Source organism: Phoenix dactylifera, chromosome 7 (genome assembly GCF_051530095.1).
Source record: "Phoenix dactylifera cultivar Ajwa chromosome 7, Ajwa_hap1_PhDact_Kaust_v1.1, whole genome shotgun sequence".
Lineage (NCBI taxonomy): Eukaryota > Viridiplantae > Streptophyta > Magnoliopsida > Arecales > Arecaceae > Phoenix > Phoenix dactylifera.
The window spans coordinates 1379344-1399658 of NC_143196.1; the positions used below are offsets into that span (position 1 = coordinate 1379344).

The 20315-nt window shown below is 39.1% G+C and overlaps 4 protein-coding genes across 4 annotated transcripts; all 4 read right to left on the reverse strand.

Annotated features, from left to right (window-relative positions):
* Positions 1-463: 463 nt before the first annotated feature.
* Positions 464-4286, reverse strand: LOC103707632 (uncharacterized). Its single transcript, XM_008792200.6, has 2 exons — positions 3251-4286; positions 464-2369 (listed from the first exon to the last, which is right to left on the reverse strand). Exon 2 carries the CDS (start codon positions 2264-2266, stop codon positions 752-754), a length of 1515 nt encoding a protein of 504 aa, XP_008790422.3. The 5' UTR covers positions 2267-2369; positions 3251-4286; the 3' UTR covers positions 464-751.
* Positions 4287-8740: 4454 nt separating this feature from the next.
* LOC103707660 (agamous-like MADS-box protein AGL29) lies at positions 8741-9361 on the reverse strand. The gene has a single exon (XM_008792228.1). It carries the CDS (start codon positions 9359-9361, stop codon positions 8741-8743), a length of 621 nt encoding a protein of 206 aa, XP_008790450.1.
* Positions 9362-13693: 4332 nt separating this feature from the next.
* LOC103707659 (agamous-like MADS-box protein AGL29) lies at positions 13694-14317 on the reverse strand. Its single transcript, XM_008792227.4, has one exon. It carries the CDS (start codon positions 14315-14317, stop codon positions 13694-13696), a length of 624 nt encoding a protein of 207 aa, XP_008790449.2.
* A 1526-nt stretch (positions 14318-15843) lies between these two features.
* LOC103707658 (agamous-like MADS-box protein AGL29) lies at positions 15844-16644 on the reverse strand. The gene has a single exon (XM_008792226.4). The coding sequence runs from the start codon at positions 16642-16644 to the stop codon at positions 15844-15846; it is 801 nt and encodes a 266-aa protein (XP_008790448.4).
* Between the last annotated feature and the right edge of the window lie 3671 nt (positions 16645-20315).

Sequence of the window (20315 nt, forward strand, 5' to 3'; positions counted from 1 at the left end):
AACACCCTTTGCACAATAAAATGCTTCCATGTCCACCTACCACAAACGATCCACCAATCAAAGCAGAATAATAGTTATTCTACCACAAGCACTCCAGAGAAGGCAGAGTATCCAATTCGGCCACCTGCGTTAAGTACATGATATTATCCTGCAAATGCAAAGGGTACCCCAAACAAATTGCTTGGAAACTTTTCACCTGTCCACCATACGTCAAGCACAGCAAAGAAATGGGAAAATGAAAATTATTAAGATGACTCTCCAATCCGATGTTAAAACAACTCAACAGCTAACAAGTAATCATAACTATGAACAAGGTAAAATATACTGGATATGTTACAACCTGCAGGTTATGACTTGTGAGAGATAACTGATGGCACAAACAAGGCAGCATACTCCATGCAAGCATTGGTTTCCGTAAAAGACCGTATGATCAAATCACAGATATGTTTAGAAGAAACGAACAGGCATGAAAGATAGATGCTGTTTCTATATCCCTCCAAAAATATTAGGACTGGAACTCATAACGGTGTTAGGCAAAGTTATTCGAGTAAAACACAAAACAAATTGCCTTGATCATTCATTGAAGCAAATGAAGAGAACATATGACTATTACTAGGCCCTGCCGCCTACTTCAGAGTTAGGAATTGATCCCATGTTTCCAAACAGATTATCATTCTGCAGCTTCCTCCCCGCCACTCTCTGCTTTTGTCTTGATGTTCTGTAAGGTGGACTGATCTGTATGTGCAGCCACTTAATGAGAAGAATTGCCTGATTCAGTAGAAACTGTTTCTCCATTCTCATTTTTGGCTGAAGATGTGGTAGAGCTCCCTCCTGACTCCTCTGGTCTCGCAGTTGTATTGGAACTCTCAGTTTGCTCCATCACTATATTCTCTAAGTTGGACTTATTGTCACTAGGAGTAACCATCTCGACTGTAGCATGTTGATCTTGAACTGATTCCAAAGCGGCAGATTCATTCTGCTGAGGTACACCACTAGTTACTGTATCAATCACCATCATTTTGATCTCAGATTCTGATTGGTCAGAAACACTTGTTGAATTCATCTGTGGTTCCCTTTTGTGGCTAAACATAGTCGAAGAAGTTGTCTGCAGTTCCATTTCATTTTTCTTTGAGTTCATGTGCGGTTCAGTTTGATTGCCAATCGCATTCACCGTAGGTAAATCAGCCTGCTGTTCTGTGTGGTTGTTAGACTTCCCTGTTGTTGAATTGGAGGAAGACCCATCCTCCAATTTACGATAAGCTCCAACATCTGATTCTCTTTTCTCAACAGCATTTCCATTTCTGGTTAGGTAATTATTTGGTGTGGTCTCACTATCTTCATGGATGACAATTGAAACACGAGTGTTGGAAATATCCGATCCAGCGGCACTTGAATCATTACCTTTGAAACCACCTATTGTTCCATTGGTAGTTTCATTCTCTATTTCTTTCCTTTCCATTTTTCCTAATTGCTTCTCATCCACACCCCCCGAACCTCCATTTTCAGATTTGGATTCTGTCACTTGGATATCGTGTTCTACAGCACTCGATGCATCATCATCTTGAAAGCTTTTTTCTCTCTTCTCATAAGATCCCACTTCATGTTCTGTCACTTGTGCATCATGACCTACAGCACTGGATGCATCATCACCTTTGAAACTCATTTCCTGTGCCTCACGGGATCTTTCTTCCTGTTCTTTCACTTGGGTATAATGAACTACAGTGTTGGATGCATCATCACCTTTAAAGCTGTTCACGCGAGCCTCATGAGATACCTCTTCGTGTTCTCGGTCTTTCAACAAGTCCAATTCCTCAACTTGACCATTCTTATCTTCATTCTTGTCTTCTTCATCATCAATTTCTTTTCCATGATTAGCTTCCTCCTCCACTTTCTCTTGATCTTGTTCGTCGATCTCGTCATTCCCACCTCCTCCTCCTCCATCCTCAGTTTCTTCATGCTTGTTTTCTTGTTCTACATCCCCAACTTCTTTATTCTCTTTTTCCTTGATTCTAGACTCAGTTACTGAATCTGTCTCCACAGTGCGAGGAAGGTCCTTCCTGCCAAATTTGAAAATCTTGGTCTGGCTCTCATCTAGCTTCAGTGAACTCTTCGAGTTCCTCTCCACATATGTACTCTTCTTGTCATGAGAGTGCATAATTTGGTAAAGCAACCAGACAGAGATAGCAAGCAACAAAGATATCTGAAGAACATGTTTCACCCTCAACCCTTTGGTTCTCTGGTTCCGACTGGGGACCTGTCTCAACATGGTATCTTCTTCTAAGAACAAGCAATCTGTCCCTCACAATTTTGGAATCTATCAACCTTAAGATAATCTAACCAACCTTTACCCAAACAGGTTACAACAGTGCCTGTACAGGATTTTCAGAAAGAAAATGAAAGACAAACAGCATCAAATTACCACATATGAAGTTGATGACAGGTGGAAATAAAAAGCACACAGTGTCGTCTTTTTTAGTGAATTTTCTTTTTCTTTTTAGGGCACAAAACAAGTAGGAGCATGCAAGTCACAGCTCAAAAGCAACCCCCAGGAAGAAAGAAGAACAGAAATATCAACTTCTAGGCATTTATCCATACATGAAGCAAAACCAACTCCCCATCAACACAGGAAAATTTTAATCGTGGCTCAAAAGCACACCCTCACCCCCAAAACAAACTAACTCCCCATTAACACAGAAAAAATTAATCATGTACAACCAATCTACCACCTCAATCCCCCCAAAATAAATAAATAAAAAAGCCCACACAAAAAAAAGAAAAAATAAAAAAATTAATAACTTAGACATTTTTCCATACATGATAACACATAAAAAACCTAATGATATGCATCAGTTTATATGAAGTCTAATAAAAGCATGCCATAAAGCAAGAACACCATATCCCCCAAATGCAATGTGAGAACATCAGTTATTCTCCCCCTTTAAAATTAAAAAAAAAGAGAGGAAAGATCAAAATGAAGAAAGGAATCCCTTTCTCTCTCCTCCCCCAAAATTCAAATGAATCACAGCCTCGAGGGCACCAAAAACAAATCAAAATTCAGAATCTTTTACATCGTAAACCAAATAATTTCCAGAAAAACAAAAAGAAATCAACTCAACATACAACAAAACATCAACAGAATCGAGAGTAACTGCTTACACGAGTCAAAATACCGGTTCAGTTCACCCCCGAAAACAAAGTGACCAACCATAACAGCAATCTAAAAGGTCCCATCTTTGGAATCATCGCATACCTGGAAGAAGGAAAGCAGGCTCCTTTCTCTTAGGATTCGCCGATTGTGGAGGAACGGAGAGGAAGGAGTAGACGGAAGAGAGTTTTTGTTAAGGGTTTCTTCCGTCAAAGGTTGGGGAGTTGCATTAGTTCAAGGATCAGATCAGTAAAAGTGCATCTTTTTGGCTTTTTGGGGTAACTGGTAAAAGCACCGCATTACTGGTAAAAGTGTATCTTTACCCAATTTCCTAAGATCAGATCTGATCTCATCCAATGAGGAGAGAGAGAGAGAGAGAGAGAGAGAGAGAGAGAGACTTGTGGATGATGGACATGGCCAAATTTATGAGTCAAATCTTTTGCCTGCCTTAGCTTTAGCAGTTTGGTCACAAGTACTATCAATTCAAAGGCTTGTCATTTCTTTGGTCATGTGGTGCCCAGCCTGCACCCCAATGTACCATTGGAGTCTCCCACAAACAAGGTGCAATAGTGTGCAGATCGCAATTGGATGCATCAGCTACTCATCAGAAAACCCCCGTTCACCTCTGGAATGATGATTGACCTCATTGAACCGAAAGATTAAGATCCATAAGCTTCTGCAACGCAGCTTACTTGGCTGTTACTTTGGGGTTGGTGAATAGGCTTAAGGCAATTATGCCTTACTTGATATCTAAAACTCAAGGTGCTTTTGTTGGTGGCAGGAATATTAAAGATAATATTTACTTGGCTCCAGAGATGAGAATGCTTCAGAGTCTAAAGAACTGATGGCTATTGAAGCTGACCGCGGAACTACTTGCATGAAGTCCTGATCAGTCACTATGGTTCTTGGAGCGGAATCATCTAATGGGTTGAAGGTAGCCGTGCAAGATTTGTCTGTCCTAGCTAACGGTTCTCCCTCTGGTTGGTTCAAATCAAACATGGGACCTCAACAGGTATGCCCCATTCCACCATTCTTATCCGATTTACATGTTCTCCGGAACTTTTACAAATGCTGTTGATAGCAGCGCTCTTGAAGCTTTTCGGCCAACTGGCTGGTCCGTGAGTGTCCCACTTGTTCCTTTGTAGATGACTCTCTCGTGGAAGCAACAAAATGTAATGTTCAGCGGCTCAAGCAAATATCTGTCGCCACTTTTCAGGATGCTCCGGTGAAGCCAGATGCAAGAATCCATGCAAGCGTATATTTAGTTTCATATTGATTATTCATCGGAAAGACCTTGGGTACTAGCTAATACAAGTCTAAAAAAACCTAAATAATACTTTCTAGCTAATCTTTTTGGATAAGATTCTAAATTATTACAAATTGTATCAGAGCAGATCTTGTCCATAGTCTATGTAGGCTAGGGGACGCTGCCCCCACGGGTTCACTATGGGTCAATCGTAGTGTTTATGGTTAAATTTGAATGGATTTGAACTTTTAGCCCAATGAGAATGTTAAGGCTTAAATGAAGTATGTGAGGATTTCTGCAAGCTTGGAGTTATCTGACAACTAGAATGCATAACAATATTGATGGGTGAAAGTGGAAGGCACTCACTTTCACTAAGAAACATTACTTTGACAAGGTCTGTGGTGCACCGCTAGGCTATCCTGCAGTGATTGGAGTTCTCTGATAACTAGAATTTTTATAACAATATTGATGGGTGGAAGTGGAAGGCACTCTCTTTCACTAAGAAGCATTACTTTGACAAGGTCTGTGCTTATGTCTACCTCATGGCTAGTTGCTCTATACCTCTAAAGATTATTGATACTTTGGAACAAAACTACTTCGAGGTTTCATTCCTGATCAAAGAAGACTTCATTTAATTTCATGGAAGGTCGTGCTTTCAGATTACAGCAAAGGTGGTCTTAGCTTGCAATAAGTTTGAGAATTATAAGTATATATCAGGCATTCATGGGGAGGGCTGCAATCAAACTGATACAAATAAAGGAGGCCTCTAGGTTGTTATCTGCTGACCAACCATCTTCTAATTCTCTTCACTTGGATCTCCCTTGGATATGGATATGCAGGGCTCCTCTAAGGATAACAATTTTTTTTTTTTTTTGTGGAAAATATGCTGGAAGTGGGTTAAAAAAATTAGCACTAATTTTTTTAACCCAAAAAAAAAAGGAAGCTCTAATTTTCGTATAAAATTTTTTAATATTGTTGAACTTATTATCATCCATGATTCATTAAAGAGATTAATTTAGTATTTTGAAATTTAGATGCAATTGTACTTAAGAATTTAAACTTTTAGGATTTGCAAGATTGTTATGAAGGCTTTCTAAGAGATTTAGATAATATAACATGCTCGTCCTATTTAAGCCACCATGTATGAAAGTGTGTTCACGAGTGCACCAAAAAAAAGAGAAACAGATCCCTCATTGACCAAATGATTATGAATATGCTTTGCAGTGTAATCTTAATACAAAAATAGAAATCTATGGCCATGCATGCTTTTATCATTGTTGAACTTATTAGTATCCATGATTCACTAATGAGATTAATTTGGCACATTGAACTAATTTAGTTGCATTTATACTTAAGACTTTAAACTATAGGAATTGCAAGAGTTATGAAGGTTTTCTGAGATCTAGAGGACATAATGTGCTCATCCTGTTATAAGCCTCCACATGTTAAAGCATGCTCGTGTGCTTGCCAAAAACAAAGAGAAAAGATCTATTATGAAAATGCTCTGTAGTGCAATCTTACTATCAAATTAGAATTCTAGGGCCACGTGTTGTAATTAGACTAACGCATTTAACATTGTTGAATTTATTATTATCTATGATTTATTAATGAGATTAATTTGGCATATTGAACTTTAGATGCAATTATATTTAAGATTGTAAACTATATGATTCCCAAGATTGTTATGAGGGCTTTCTAACATCTAGAGAAGATAAGATGCTCATCCTGTTATAAGCCTCCACGTGTTAAAGCATGTTTATGTGTGTGCCAAAGACAACGACAAAAACATCCCTCATTGATAGCTCTCTTATGAAAATGCCTTGTATTGCAATCTTACCATCACATTAGAATTCTAGAGCCATGTGTCGTAATTAGACTAATGCATTTAACATTGTTGAATTTATTATTTTCCATGATTTATTAATAGAATTAATTTGGCATATAGAACTTTAGATGCAATTTTACTTGTGACTGTAAACTACAGAATTTGCAAGATTATTATAAAGGCTTTCTAAGATTGAGAGAACATAATATGCTCAGCCAATTATAAGCGTCCACGTGTTAAAGCACGTTCATGTGTGTGCCAAAAATAGGGAGAAAAACATCCCTCATTGATAGATCTATTATGAAAATGCTTTACAGTGCAATCTATCATATTAGAATTCTAGAGCCATTTGTCGTAATTGGATTAATGCATTTAACATTGCTGAATTTATTGAAATCCATGATTTATTAATAGGACTATTTTGGTATATCGAACTGTAGATGCAATTTTACTTAAGATTGTAAACTATAGAATTACAAGATTGTTATAAAGGCTTTCTAAGATTTAGAGAATATCATATGCCCATCCTATTATAAGCCTTCACGTGTTAAAGCATGTTCTGTGCCAAAAAAAAGCAAGAAAAAGATCCCTCATTGATAGATCTATTATGAAAATACTATCGAATTAAAATTCTAGAGCCATGTGTCGTACTTGGACTAATGCATTTAACATTGCTGAATTTATTGTTATCTATGATTTATTAATAGGATTTATTTGGCATATCGAACTTTACATGCAATTTTACTTAAGATTGTAAACTATATAATGTGCAAGATTGTTATAAGGCTTTCTAAGATTTAGAGAATATCACATGCCCATCCTATTATAAACCTCCACGTGTTAAAGCATGTTCACTTATGCGCCAAAAAAAAGCAAGGAAAAGATCCCTCGTCGATAGATCTATTATGAAAATACTATCAAATTAGAATTCTAGAGCGACGTGTTGTAATTGGACTAATGCATTTAACATTGTTGAATTTATTATTATCCGTAATTTATTGATGGGATTAATTTGGCATATCAGATGCAATTACACTTAAGATTGTAAACTATAGGATTCACAAGATTGTTACGAAGGCTTTCTAAGATCTAGAGACAAGGTCGGCACAATCCTTAGGCAACTGAGGCGGTCGCCTAAGACCCCAGCCCCCAAATGCATCTTTTATAGTGAGTTCCAAGGTGAGTGTTCAAATGCATTAAGGCTCCCAAATGCGTCCAAATGCATTGAGGCCTCCAATGCATTTGGTGGCCTCAAATGCTACATATCTTTATAGCTATAAATGTATTGAGGCCTCCAAATACATTTATATTAGGACGCATTTCTTACCTAAAAAAATTTATTATCTTTTTTTTTTATTTATGCATTGAGGCCTCCAAATGCATTAATTTTGGGGCCTTTAAGTTTGCCTAAAGCTCCCAAATGCATTGAGCCGCTCTTGTCTAGAGAGCTCATCCTTCTACTGGTCATGTGCCCGGTAAAAACAGAGAGAGAGAGAGAGAGAGAGAGAGAGAGAGAGAGAGAGAGAGAGAGAGAGAGAGAGAGAGCAACATCCCTCGTTCATAGATCTATCATGAAATTGCTTTGCAATGCAATTTGAATACCAAAATAAAATTCTAGAGCCACATGCCGTAATTGGATTGATGCTTTGAACCACAAAGAACCAATGTTTTGTGCCATTCCTGTAAATTACACCAATCCCCTGCTACGCCATGGCATGATGCTAGCAAGGAAGCAACTTTTCTTGGTACCAAGGTTAGGCTCGGTGACATTACTAGATAGATTGACATGATAGCAGAAGAAAAGAAAAACTTTCAAACACTCCGTAGTCTTTACAAACAGCTAAAAACACAACATCAAAATCATCCTATAGCAGTTGAATCAGTCGCTAAAGAGTAGCGAGGACATCATCCTTCGTCAATATTTTCCTGGCCTGAACAAAGAGGCCGAGCACGGTGATTAGCTGGATCTGTAGGGCTCGGGTAGTCATGGATGTGTTCATCCCTTGCTTCGCGACATTTGGATGATGGTGAGAGAGGGGGTTACACTACAGGCCATGCATGTATATCGTGAGGCCAATGGGGCGGCCGACTGGGTGGCTGCATATGTAGCGAGCCACTCAGGAGGCACCCTATGGGCTGGGGAGAGAGAGATGCCCGAGCACTTCGGGATGTTTTGTATTCTGACTCTTTCGGGTGTATTCGTACCCGTGATGTATGAAATGCCCGCTTTAGCCAAAAAAAAAAAAAAAAAAAACAAAAAACAAAGAGGCCGAACAGCCTTCAAGCACCGAACCCATGGAATTTTTCATATGACATAAACTCTCCTTTTTAACAACGTCAAACCTTCAAATCATGATCAGCAAACGCAATCAAACAAAAATATGATCAGCATCATCACAGCACAAAAACTTCAATGCGTTTCTTTTATTAAAAATCCTCAATCAAACGACACAACTCATGAAGTTCCAGAAAGGGCCAGTTTGGTTACAAATCATTGCTTTATCGAAACCCATGCCCAAGCTCGTCACCAGCCCCCGTGGTCGAACCTCACGAAACCCCCAGGACGATACTGAGGATGAGCCGCAGATCCTCCGACGGGCCAAGCATCAACCGTGGCGATCGGATTCGTCGACGATGAAGACCCTTGGAGAAGGACCTCGCCGACCCTGGAATCAACCTTGGACTTAAGCTCCTGCACCTCTTTAACCTGTGCCAGGAGCTCGTCCCACCCGAGTCCATCGAGCCCACCTTCCCACCTGGGTGGCGCCGCCATCTGCAGCCTCTTTGCGAGAACGGCCTTCCTGCTCCTCTCTTGTTCCAAGTGTTTGGCTACCTCGGAGCACTGCTCGGCGGAGGGGTTCACCACGCTGTGGCCGGCCATCCCGGAGCCCACTTGGGCAGGTCCACTCGAGAGGACTCGGCGGAACACCTCGTCGATGGTGGGGAGGCCGAGGGAGTAGGGCCGGCCTGCCGGGGAGAACACAACAAGCGCTATCTCGGCGCCGCACAAGGTGGCAAGCTCGGCAGCTTTCTTGAAGAGACTCAGCTTTCTCTTGGAGAAGGTTACGTAGCGAGCATCCTCATTCTCTATCCTCTTGAGCTCGACCTTTTGACGGCCCCTGGTCTTCCTGGGCTTGGTGGCCATTGACAAGAGGGAAGGGGGAGGGATGGGTTTAGGAGATGGACATAGGGGTTCCATTTATATCAAAAATGGCGAGGAGGAGAGGAATATTAGAATTAAATGTTCTTGGTTGGTGCATGCAAAGTGATTTGCGCGACACGGTCTTGATTAGTTTCCATCCGCGAGCGGTATCGAGCAGAAAAATCTCGCGGGTTGATGAAGCATGTAAATTGGATGTGGGTAGTGATGAAATAGCGGTGGCTATTGTTAGTTGAAATTCAATGTATGAGTTGATAAACATCAAGAAACCTTGCCAAGTTTGCAATTGTATTAAAACACTGTAATGAAAGTTGAAATGACGGAATTAATGAGAATTATAACTATCTTTTTTTTTCCCTTACTTTTTCTTAAAAATAGCAAACCATGTAGAAGCATGGCTCGACTGGTGTGGCTCCTAGTACATATTCTTTATCTGGTGTCAAAGTGGGGATCAATCTAATAAAGAGCAAAAATGCTATGTGAGGCGCGTGCTAGGTGTCGACAGAGTGTGCCTCGAGAGGAACTCTTCTACGGTGATTGACTGGATTCGAGAAGAGGATAGGTTTGGAGGTGACCACCCACTGATTTGTGAGATTCGCAGGCTGGTTCGGGAGTTTACCTCTGTCCAGGCAGCATATGTGTTTCGGAAGGCGAACCGAGCATGCAGCTGACTGGGTTGCCTCATTTGCTGCCCGGCACTTCAGAAATTTTATTTGGACGTCATCGACAGTTTTACCCCCTCTCCTGTATCTTTTACTTACTGTTGACTTGGCTGGATGTACTCACGTTAGAGATATATGATATACCGTTTTTAACCAAAAAAGAAAAGAGTGCAAAAATGCTGCATCAGTTGAGTAGAACAATGACATGCTATTGGTACAAATTGATCCATGATTTGTGATTTCTATCTCAGTTGAACTTAATCTTTCTTGGTTGCCATATAGTATTTGGTTAGTTAAATTGGCAACCTTCCATCTATCATTTAACCAGCACTCAAACACAGCCTTAGTTTCCCAACTATATATGAATATTATAATGCATATTTATTCGACATATTTGTAAGCATTATGTCCATCTACACTTATAACATAAAATTTTTTTAAGCCATTTGTGAGATTTGCAAAGCCCATCTTGTGAAACAATTTCTAAAGATATTGTGAACATTCAAATTTTAGCTTTTTGCTAGAGTGGCCAATCATTTTTTTCACTTTTCTGAAATAAAATATGATGGAGTTGTCACGTTTTTACTCAAAAACGAGGAAAGAAATAGCAATCTATATGTCCAAAATCAACATCTTAGGGAGTTTATAAGAATTAGAGACACAAAGTTGCTAGCCTATCACAAATTGTAAAATATATATATACTTTCTTAAAGAGCCTCTACCATAAGTTCCACTCCTGTGTGAACCCCTAATATCCAGTTTTTAGTAGATATGAGTTTGGAGATGCAAGATTTTGCTTCAAATGTGCTCTTTCACCTCTTTATAATCATTTCACTTAATGAAATAGTCACGACTTCTTCTCAAAAAGTAGATTTTACTTATAAAAAAATAGGGCCGAATGCGGGTCCGATTATATCCGACCATATCCATTTCTGTATCCAATTCATATCGGATTCAGATACTATTTTTTGCTCTGATCAGATCCGTGTCCGAAAGATTTTTGAATGTGGAATACATAATTCGAATAAAATTTTTTGAATCACCCTGCATGCCTGAAAGGCTCAAAACTTTTGTTCGTTTATTTCATCCATCTTTTCTCTTCATCGTCTTCAAACAACTAGGGTCCTAAAGGTCCCGTCCACTTCATAGTTTTCATCTATCGATAGCTGTGAAATACCTTACAAGCGCCACAGATCCCGTCTACTACGGTGACGAATTATAATCTTGAGCGGTATATCCTTTATGAAATTGTTAGTTTTTATTATTAATGAATAGTTATTAAAAATATATTTTTTAATTGAATTTTTTCTTTATGATCGTATCTTTATTGCTAGTTTTCGTAATTAAAGTTTGCTCAAATTTGATTAACATTCGAAAAAATATCTAATTTATATTCGTATTTTGATAAAAAAAAGTATGGATATGTTTATATATATTTTGTGTCTGTATCTATTTATAATAAATATTGATATGTGTAATATCCAATTCATAGCCATATCTATTTAGAACAAATATGAATATTAATTTTGATATTCATTTAATATCTATATCCATTTTTATATTAGTTGAAAAATATGGATACAAATTTGGATATACCAATATCGGATCCGTATGCGATCTATTTTCAGCCCTAAAAAAATATTATTGTGTGTTATTCTAAAAGAAAAACTCTCAAAATTCTCTATCAAGCATAAAATATGGTCCAACTATCCTACTTTGCTCAATTAGCTATCTAAAGTAGCAAGATTCAAGAGGTGATCAACGCAATTCACCATAGTTAAACCATTCATCTGTATAATATTTTGTTCCTTTTCTTTCATTTAGATCAAGACAACAGGTGCATAGACATTCCTAATCGATGGAGCAATTTTTTTGGTTAATTCTGTTTACCACCATACATTGCACCAATCTCTCCCTCTCTCCTTCCCTCCCTTTCCCTCGAGTATAGATGCACATGCTAGAAAATAAATGTGTAGGGATATCATCTGAATAATAATATATTGCATGTTGATTCTAGGAAAGGTTAGATGTATGTAGCCTTACCCTTGTATATAGAAAGGCTATTTCCGGATTTTGAACCCAAAACATTTAGATCACACTAGAGCAGTTTTATCATTACACCAAGACTAACCCTCTATTCCACCACCCTATAATGAATACTATAAATTAAAATATAAAATTCAGTCATCCTTTGGTGCCCAACTGCACGTTCAATAATATATATTTGTTTTCAATAAAAAAATAATAATATAAACTTCTTTAAGCCAATCTTTAGTGAATCTCATTACACAACACTCTTTTTAAAATTTTTTTAATACACATATAACTTATTGATCCAAAAGGATCATCACGCTTGATGTCGAGCACTTCGGCTACCATGGTAGAGCTGAACTAGAATTAATTATGGACCGTCAGGCCCGTTCAACCCAGCTCGAAATTTGGTGGGCTTGAACACTAAAGATAGGCTCTGGGATGGGCCTGGGAAAAAAAGGCTTTAATATCAATTATATTAAATATTATAATAATAAAATCTTATACTATGGGGTAATGAATATTATCATTATCGAGTCTTGGTATTGACCTTTCGTGATTGAGCTAAGCCTGGACAAAAAATAGAGGCCCGATGTCCAGACCTGGCTTGGGCATAAACATCAAGCCTATAACTACTATAGGGCCCGAGCCGAGCCTGGCTTTGCCTATCATTTGATCAGCTCTAGGCTGGATAGGATCCAAGAGTGAGATCATATATTAGAAAGCCAATTCATATGCCAAACTTCTGGATGTTATAACTTGGTTTTATGAGACCCAATTGAGATTATATTTTTTTTAAAAAAAAATGGGATAATTTTATGAGATCTATAACATGGCACCATCTTGTAAATTAAGGGTGCAATGTACCAAACAATCAACGTCAAAATCCATCATTTATATCCCAAAACGGGTCAATCAAAGCATAATTTCTTTTGAACCGATGCACTACTTGTTATAAGATTTTAGTTTTTTGTGATTATTTTCTTTGGTCATGTTTATTTTGGAAAAAATGAATTTTGTTTGAGCTAGAAAAGAAATCCAACCCGAGTTGTGCAAAAACAGACCTCACTTTTATAAATAGAGATTATATATCTCTCAATTTATTATTAATCAATAGAAGAAAAGAAGATTTAAATCCTATTTTCATTAATTTTTTGTTCATTTTTCTATTTTTTTTTTCTCGATTGGATCATTTATCTACCACCTTCCAATTCACATTAATTAAGGTAAATATGAGAATATCAAAAAAAGTAAACAAAATGAATATTCGTATTTGAACATGTTGTAGACAAGTGTAGCATGATGATGGATGGAATTCATCAAATGCTCTATTCGATAAATAATGCGCATCGTACACGATATTTTTTTTTTAAAATTCTTTTTGATAACAAAGCCTAGGAATTTCAACCTGTGGGCCAGCTTTGACATGCCAAGATCTATTATCCTCGACTAAAAAAGCTAAAAGATTAATTTCAAATAGAACGCCCATTAACATAATTAAATCATTGCATGCAGATATTCCGACAGATCTTATTTGGAGTTCAAAGATTTTGAATGCATGGGTGGTATGGTTTATACAACCACATCACTTATTGGAGTCGCTGATGAAAACACCATCGGTTAATCAGTTGATCCACGGGCCAGAGCCCCCGGGCGCACCAAAACCAGCGGCGCGCATCGGAATGACAGCCATGGCTGAAGGCCCCGCAGATGACCCCCCTTGCTCCTGGATCTGAAGCACCCTCAAGCGAGCTTTCGCCCTCTGCTCCTCGAAGCCCCTAACCATCCTGGCAAGCCGCTCGAGCCCAAGCCCCTCGAGGTCCTCCGGCCACGCCCGGTCCTCCGGATCTTCGCTCTCACTGTTGAGCCGCTCTTCCAGGACGGCTCTCTTCTCTCTTCCCGCACTCAGAAGGTCCATCATCTGCGAGCAGCGCTGGCTCAGCTGGCGGAGTATGTCGGCCTGATGGCTCGCCGTCGTGCCCGCGGGGCCGCCGGAGCCTCCTTCCGCTCGGACTATCCCGAGAAAGCGGTCGAACACCACGTTGGCATCCGGATATCCGAACGTGTACGGCCGGCCGGCAGGAGAGAACGCCACCACCCCGACGTCCACCCCGCAGAGGGTCGCGAGCTCGCTCGCCTTGCTGAACATCCCAGCTCTGCGCTTCGAGAATGCCACATCTCGAGCAGCCTTCTTCTCTATCTTCTTGATCTCGATCTTCTGGCGCCCCCTGAACTTCCTCTCCGCCATGATACGTCCGCAAGGAAAGATGGGATGGAGGCGGAAGAATTTATTGGAAAAAAAGATAGATCGCATGCATTTAATGATTTGATTGCACGTCGAGCTTAATCCTGATGGGTTACTCTACGTGGCCGCAAAATTGGTAGCCAAAGATCCAAACTGTAAATATCGGTGGGGCCGCCATTGTGTGATCTAATGGTGATCCAATGCACGTTTCATGAACACTATTACAAACTTACTATTTTTTCATCGCATTGCAATCTTTGGAAGTAGAAGGTCTTTAAATCAACAGTTGCAACATTCAATATTCAGAATTATTTTACATGAGGAGATTTCCTTTTTCTATTTGTGCTAATAATTTATGCGGTGCCCAGGAAAAGAGATGGCAGCCTGTGTAGTGTCAATCCAAAAAGGGGCAAAAGAAAAGGTCGCACTGATCGAGTAACATTTGTAATGTACAGTATAATTGCTCTCATGTGAATTATTTTATAATATATAATGGCACAAAAAAATCCAGACGCTACTATTATTCTATTTATTTATAAAATTTCGTGAATGCATTACTTTTTTTTTAAAAGCAACTAAGATAAAGCTTTTTTCTTTTTTTTTTTGAAGTAGACGAATTATACCATCCTAGTATAGGTACAACCACAGGTATTAGAAAAAAGGATATTGCCGGGATGCCTGGGGATCGCAGATTTCAGTATTCATTCTGGAATTCCAATATTAAAAGTGAGGTATTTCAAGATTAATTGCCAGAATTTGCAGCGGATAAGAGAAAGCATGGAAAAATGAATATCTTAGAAACACTTTTAATAAGGAAATACTCTGAAAATGAATATTGATTTGGGATTTCGTGAAAAATTTTGAAACAACTATGTTATCCTAAATAAAAGATTCCAACTACTAAGCGTTAACTGCATGCATACATAGCTCATCTAAATTCTCGTTGATGAATTCATGATCTATTAGGATCGATTGTAGCTATGTTCGATACCATTCTAAATATATGGTTAGCACTGCTCAAATCAAGTTTCAAATGAATATATTAGTTCTATATGCCCTTTTTGTCAAAAGAAAGGGCATCAAGAGAAAGGGGTGACTGTTTGTGCTGTGTAGAAGTAGCACTTGATATTTTGATGGTCCATCTTCCAAATCAATAACCCAATCACAGCTTTGTCGCATCAATACTAGACATAACAAAATAAAAGAATAACAAGATAATCAAACAGGATTATACCACCAATAAGCTTTTATTCAGCTGCTGATTTTTTTTTTTTTTTTTGGGGTACAGATCATCTTTCAAGTGCATGTCAAAGAACAGCACTGAATATATATATATATATATATAAAGAGCCAGAAGTACAGATTTTTGAAGGAGACGATGAGACCTCTGCGACAACAAGAAGATACAAAAGGCAAATGCCCCAACGAGAGCCACTTCTCTTATTGTGATATTGTGATATTAGTTTTATATTATATATTATTATTGGTGGTACTACTATTATTACTATCAAATATTTTTTGTGAGAACCTCACTCAATGAACCCAGCAGGAGCATGACCATCGTTCCCCATGAACCCAGCAGGAGCATGGCCATCGTTCCCCATGAAGCCATTGCTCCCCATGAACCCACCGGGAGCAAGGCCGTTGTTCCCCATGAACCCACCACCTGGATGAGCGTGGGGTTCATTGGTCGCATAAGGGTTGATCATATTCAACGGCTGGACAGCCAAAGCAGCCCTCGACGCAGAAGCTTCATGATTCAGGATCGTAGAAACCCTCGAATACACCCGCAGCTGAAGCGACTCCAATCGCTTGACCACGTCTTGAAGCTCGTCCAAGCGGAGGCCTTCAGGATCAGACTCGTAGGCCCTCGCCTTCAGCTCCGGAACCACGCCAAATCTCTCCTTAAGCACCGCACCCTTGGCCTGCGCGGCCTCCAGTCCTTTTACGATGTCCAAGTAGTGCTTGCTCAGCTGGGGAGCGAGCACGTTGGCCGGAGGAGGGGCGGGACGGGTCGGCGTGGGGACGCACGGGAGGAATCGATCAGAGACCTCCATGAACCCTGGGTGGCCGAACGAGTAGGGCCTTCCTCCTGGTGAGTACACCAGGATCCCAACCTGAGCACCGCAGAGGGTGCCAATCTCGCTAGCCTTCTTGAACAAGCCACTTCGACGTTTCGAGAAAGTCACTTGCCGAGTTTGCTCTTCTTCGATCCTCTTAATCTCAATCTTTCGCCGACCATGGCCGGTTCTCCCGGGCATGATGCACACGAAAAGCAGAGAAAGCTTGGGATCTATAGGAAGAGGCGAAGAGGGACGATTCAAGGACATGCCTGGCCTAGGCTATTTATAATGGCCCTTGGCAGACCAAATTTCGACTGGTATCTGTGCACAATAGCAAAATTGGCAACCTAGAGCACAAAATCCTCGTGTAGTTAAAGTAGTACATTTTTTGACCGGCTAGCTGGATTCGCTCTTGGAAACCTGAGATGCGGATTTATCATGATAAAAACGTAGCGAAACCTTGCTATATTTCCTGTTTCGATCATAATTCTACATAACAAGCTATAATTGCAGTTTCATTTATATATACATATATTCTGTAGATTACCATGGCCTTCACCTCGAGGATCACGGCTTCTAAAAGTTCAGTGCGAAATTAGCAAAGGCCATAAGCATATAAGATAATATTTTCTAAAGTGTTGCTTACTATATTTGCTAAGCAACTGCATGTAATCTATTGATATCTTAGTAGATTTCAACTTAAAGGTAAACTAGATATTTCCAAATTATATCTCTGATAAACAATTAATAATATACTAATAAGCTGCCAGCGCATTAATGTAACATAATGCAACATCGTATGTTGTCGGGTTATTGATCAGCTATCATTGCATCATAATGATTTCACCGAAATGTCGAGATCGACTGAAGATAGTTGATGCAACTTTTATTTTAAAGTTTGCAAATTTGATAAGATTCCGAATATTTGGGGGACTCATTAAAAAAAATATTTTCATTTTTTTATTAATGCCGTGTTTAATAACATTGTTTACTTAACAAATATGTTATTCCTAACATCGTGTTTTAATCTTACTCTTGATCCCCCGAGAGAAGCCCTAGCCCTAACTTCCGCCACTAGCCTCCTTGAACTCCCCAACTCTCTATGGTCAGAGAGCCCCTTGCCTCCTGATCTCTTCTCCCTCTTCTCTTCCTCTGCTCTAGTTCTTTCTCTCCTCCTTTTCCTTTTTTTTCCCTTCTTATCTTCCTCCCCCTTCTCTAATGTCGTTGGTTCATCGAGATCTTTAGTGAGGATCTTAATTGGATGTAACCTCACTTGGTTTACTTGCACGAAGTCACTCCTTTCCTAGTTAGCACCAGGCCTCGTGTTCTGTTGAGGTGTCTGATACTGTCCATTCTCTTGGGCTCTAATTCTACCCCTCTCGACCTCCCTTTTCTAGTGTGGTTATACAATCCGATTTGTCAATTTTTTCATTACTACTAGATTTATTATGGCAGTAGTAAATTCTCATAACTGGTGCTTGAATGTATTTGTAGTGATGCATCATAATACGGTGATTTCTCATATCGTAGGTTGTACCCTACCATATCTCTCTCTTTGGCCTTGCAGCTTGTGGTGACAACACTCATAGTGACAATGCGGCCCTTCTCTTTGTATCAATATCTTCAGCTTGCTAATCAGAGATCATTCATGATTGTCGATATTGGTGTTTAATTGTTAGTGGTGGTTGGGTGCTATACTTAAATTCAGAATTTGAATTTGAGTTGTTAGGATCTTTGTTTTCCTTTTTCTCAAAAACAAGATCAAAACATTGTTTTGCCTTTGCATCTCTTGAAAGTATTGGTGTAGCATTAAATATAGGCCGCATATCGGTCAAGTCAACCAATGATTCAACCCGATTTCAACACAATTAGACCCAACCCGATCCATATTTGAAGACTCGTAGGTTGGGTCGGGCTTAAAAATTTGACTCAATCTAAAGTCTAGGCCTGGATTTTGTATTTCTCAATAAATCTGACCCGACCTAGCCCATATATTTTTCAAAAAGGGGCACAACCCAACCCAAACCCAATTGGTTCAAACATAGAAATCTGAATCATATAAGACTCCTTCTCCTTTATTCTAAATATCGTTGAATAATCTCTCATTTAAACTACTTTCGCTTTTTTATCTGAACAACTATGTCTTCTCCCAACTATTTTCACTTAATTTTGTTTAGGTATTCATATTTTATTATATATTTGGTGAATTTTTATTTATAATGCCCTTAAATATTTCAATATATATTTAAATCATAGTTTATAAACTTAAGAATGATCAATTACCTAGAATTTAAAACTTTTGAATGACAATTCATGTTTAAGTTTTGCTCCCTTTACTTTATTTATACTTTTAGTGATTTTATATTTAATTTTAATATTTATTTTATAGCTATAAAAGAATAGCTAAGCACTTGATTCGAACTACAACCCTGACCTGACTTGAATTTGAATATTTCATGTTGGACCCGGGCCATACTTGAAACCAACCAATCTGACTTGAATGATCTGTTGGGTCTAAAATTCTTTTCATAAACTTGACAAAACTCGATCAGCTAATTGGTAGGTCTAGGTTCAAAATCAAGACTCTAATGTGAAAGCAGGTCAGTCAAGGTACTATAGTCCAACCTAACTTATTTGCAACTCTAATAGAACAATCAACTATTAATTTGGAGACATCAACAATAAATCAATCCTCCTACCACCTTTTCACCCCTCCTTATTTAGAAATTATATCCAAACCCAACACTTTAACAAGTGTAACGTGTTAGCTGAAGAAAAAAAAATTGTGATCCCTACTTGGGCACTCATAGCCCTATTGTGTATCCTCATCTACCTCACCACACAACTAAAATCTTCCTCCAAGACAATGTGATTAGCCCGGAGGACCCTAGTCATGTACTTGATCTCTTCCCATGCCTCTCTTAATTCGGCAATGAAAATGGTGGTATCATATAGATGGCATCCCCAAGCCATCTCAAAGGATCAGCTTGAACCTCTAATCACAAACCCATATCCACCAATGCTGCCTTCCACTGATACACTGCCGTTGGAGTTTATCTTAAAGTATCTAGAGAGTGGGGTCTCTCATGTAAAGAAGATCCTTTGAAAGCACACAAAACCTACCTGCAAGAAGTCCAAATTTTATTGTTTATTGCAGACACTCCAATCGCAACTCCTATGTTGCTCGACCACCTATAGTAAACAATGTAAGCTGCCTCAAGGACCAGCTTCCTCATATTGTCTCTCTGAGATCCATTCTTCAAGAACTCTAGAAACAACTCAACAAAAGTGGTAAATGGAAGAGGTATGTCTAATATAAGTTCAAACACCTATTACCCTAGGGCACTAGAAGAGCACATATGCTATAGTCTCCTCAGTCTCCAGGCAAATATCACAAAAGAGGGCTAGATCAATCCCCCTTCTCACCAAAATAGAGTTACATGGAATCTGTTGCCTGATCACCTTCCACAGAAACAAGGCTACTTTAGGTTGAACACCCATCTTCCAAATTCTGGCACTATCTCCAAATAGGTAGGGCTTGTAAAAGTCCCCAAATTTAGCTTTAGAAAATGATAAAGGAAACTAACCAACCTATCACATGTATCAAAGGCAAGGATGGAAGTGGCTAGCAATCTATTAGTAAGGCTATCATCAAAGAGTCAAGATTTGGTGGAGGTATCCCAAGCCCTCTGGCTTTCTATCTAAAGGTCCCTAACAAAGATATCCTTGAGCAACTCCACATTGATAGTAGTAGGCATGCAACGAAAAGGAGTGAAGAATAACTATAGATCACTCAACACTCTTATAGAATGACCATCACCCAAAGTCCACCAAATGTAGGCCAACACAACCTAGGCATAAGAGCATATAGCTTTCCACATGGGCGAGTTGTTGCAGGCAGGAACTAAAGTAGAAAGAGTACCCCAAGAGCCATACTT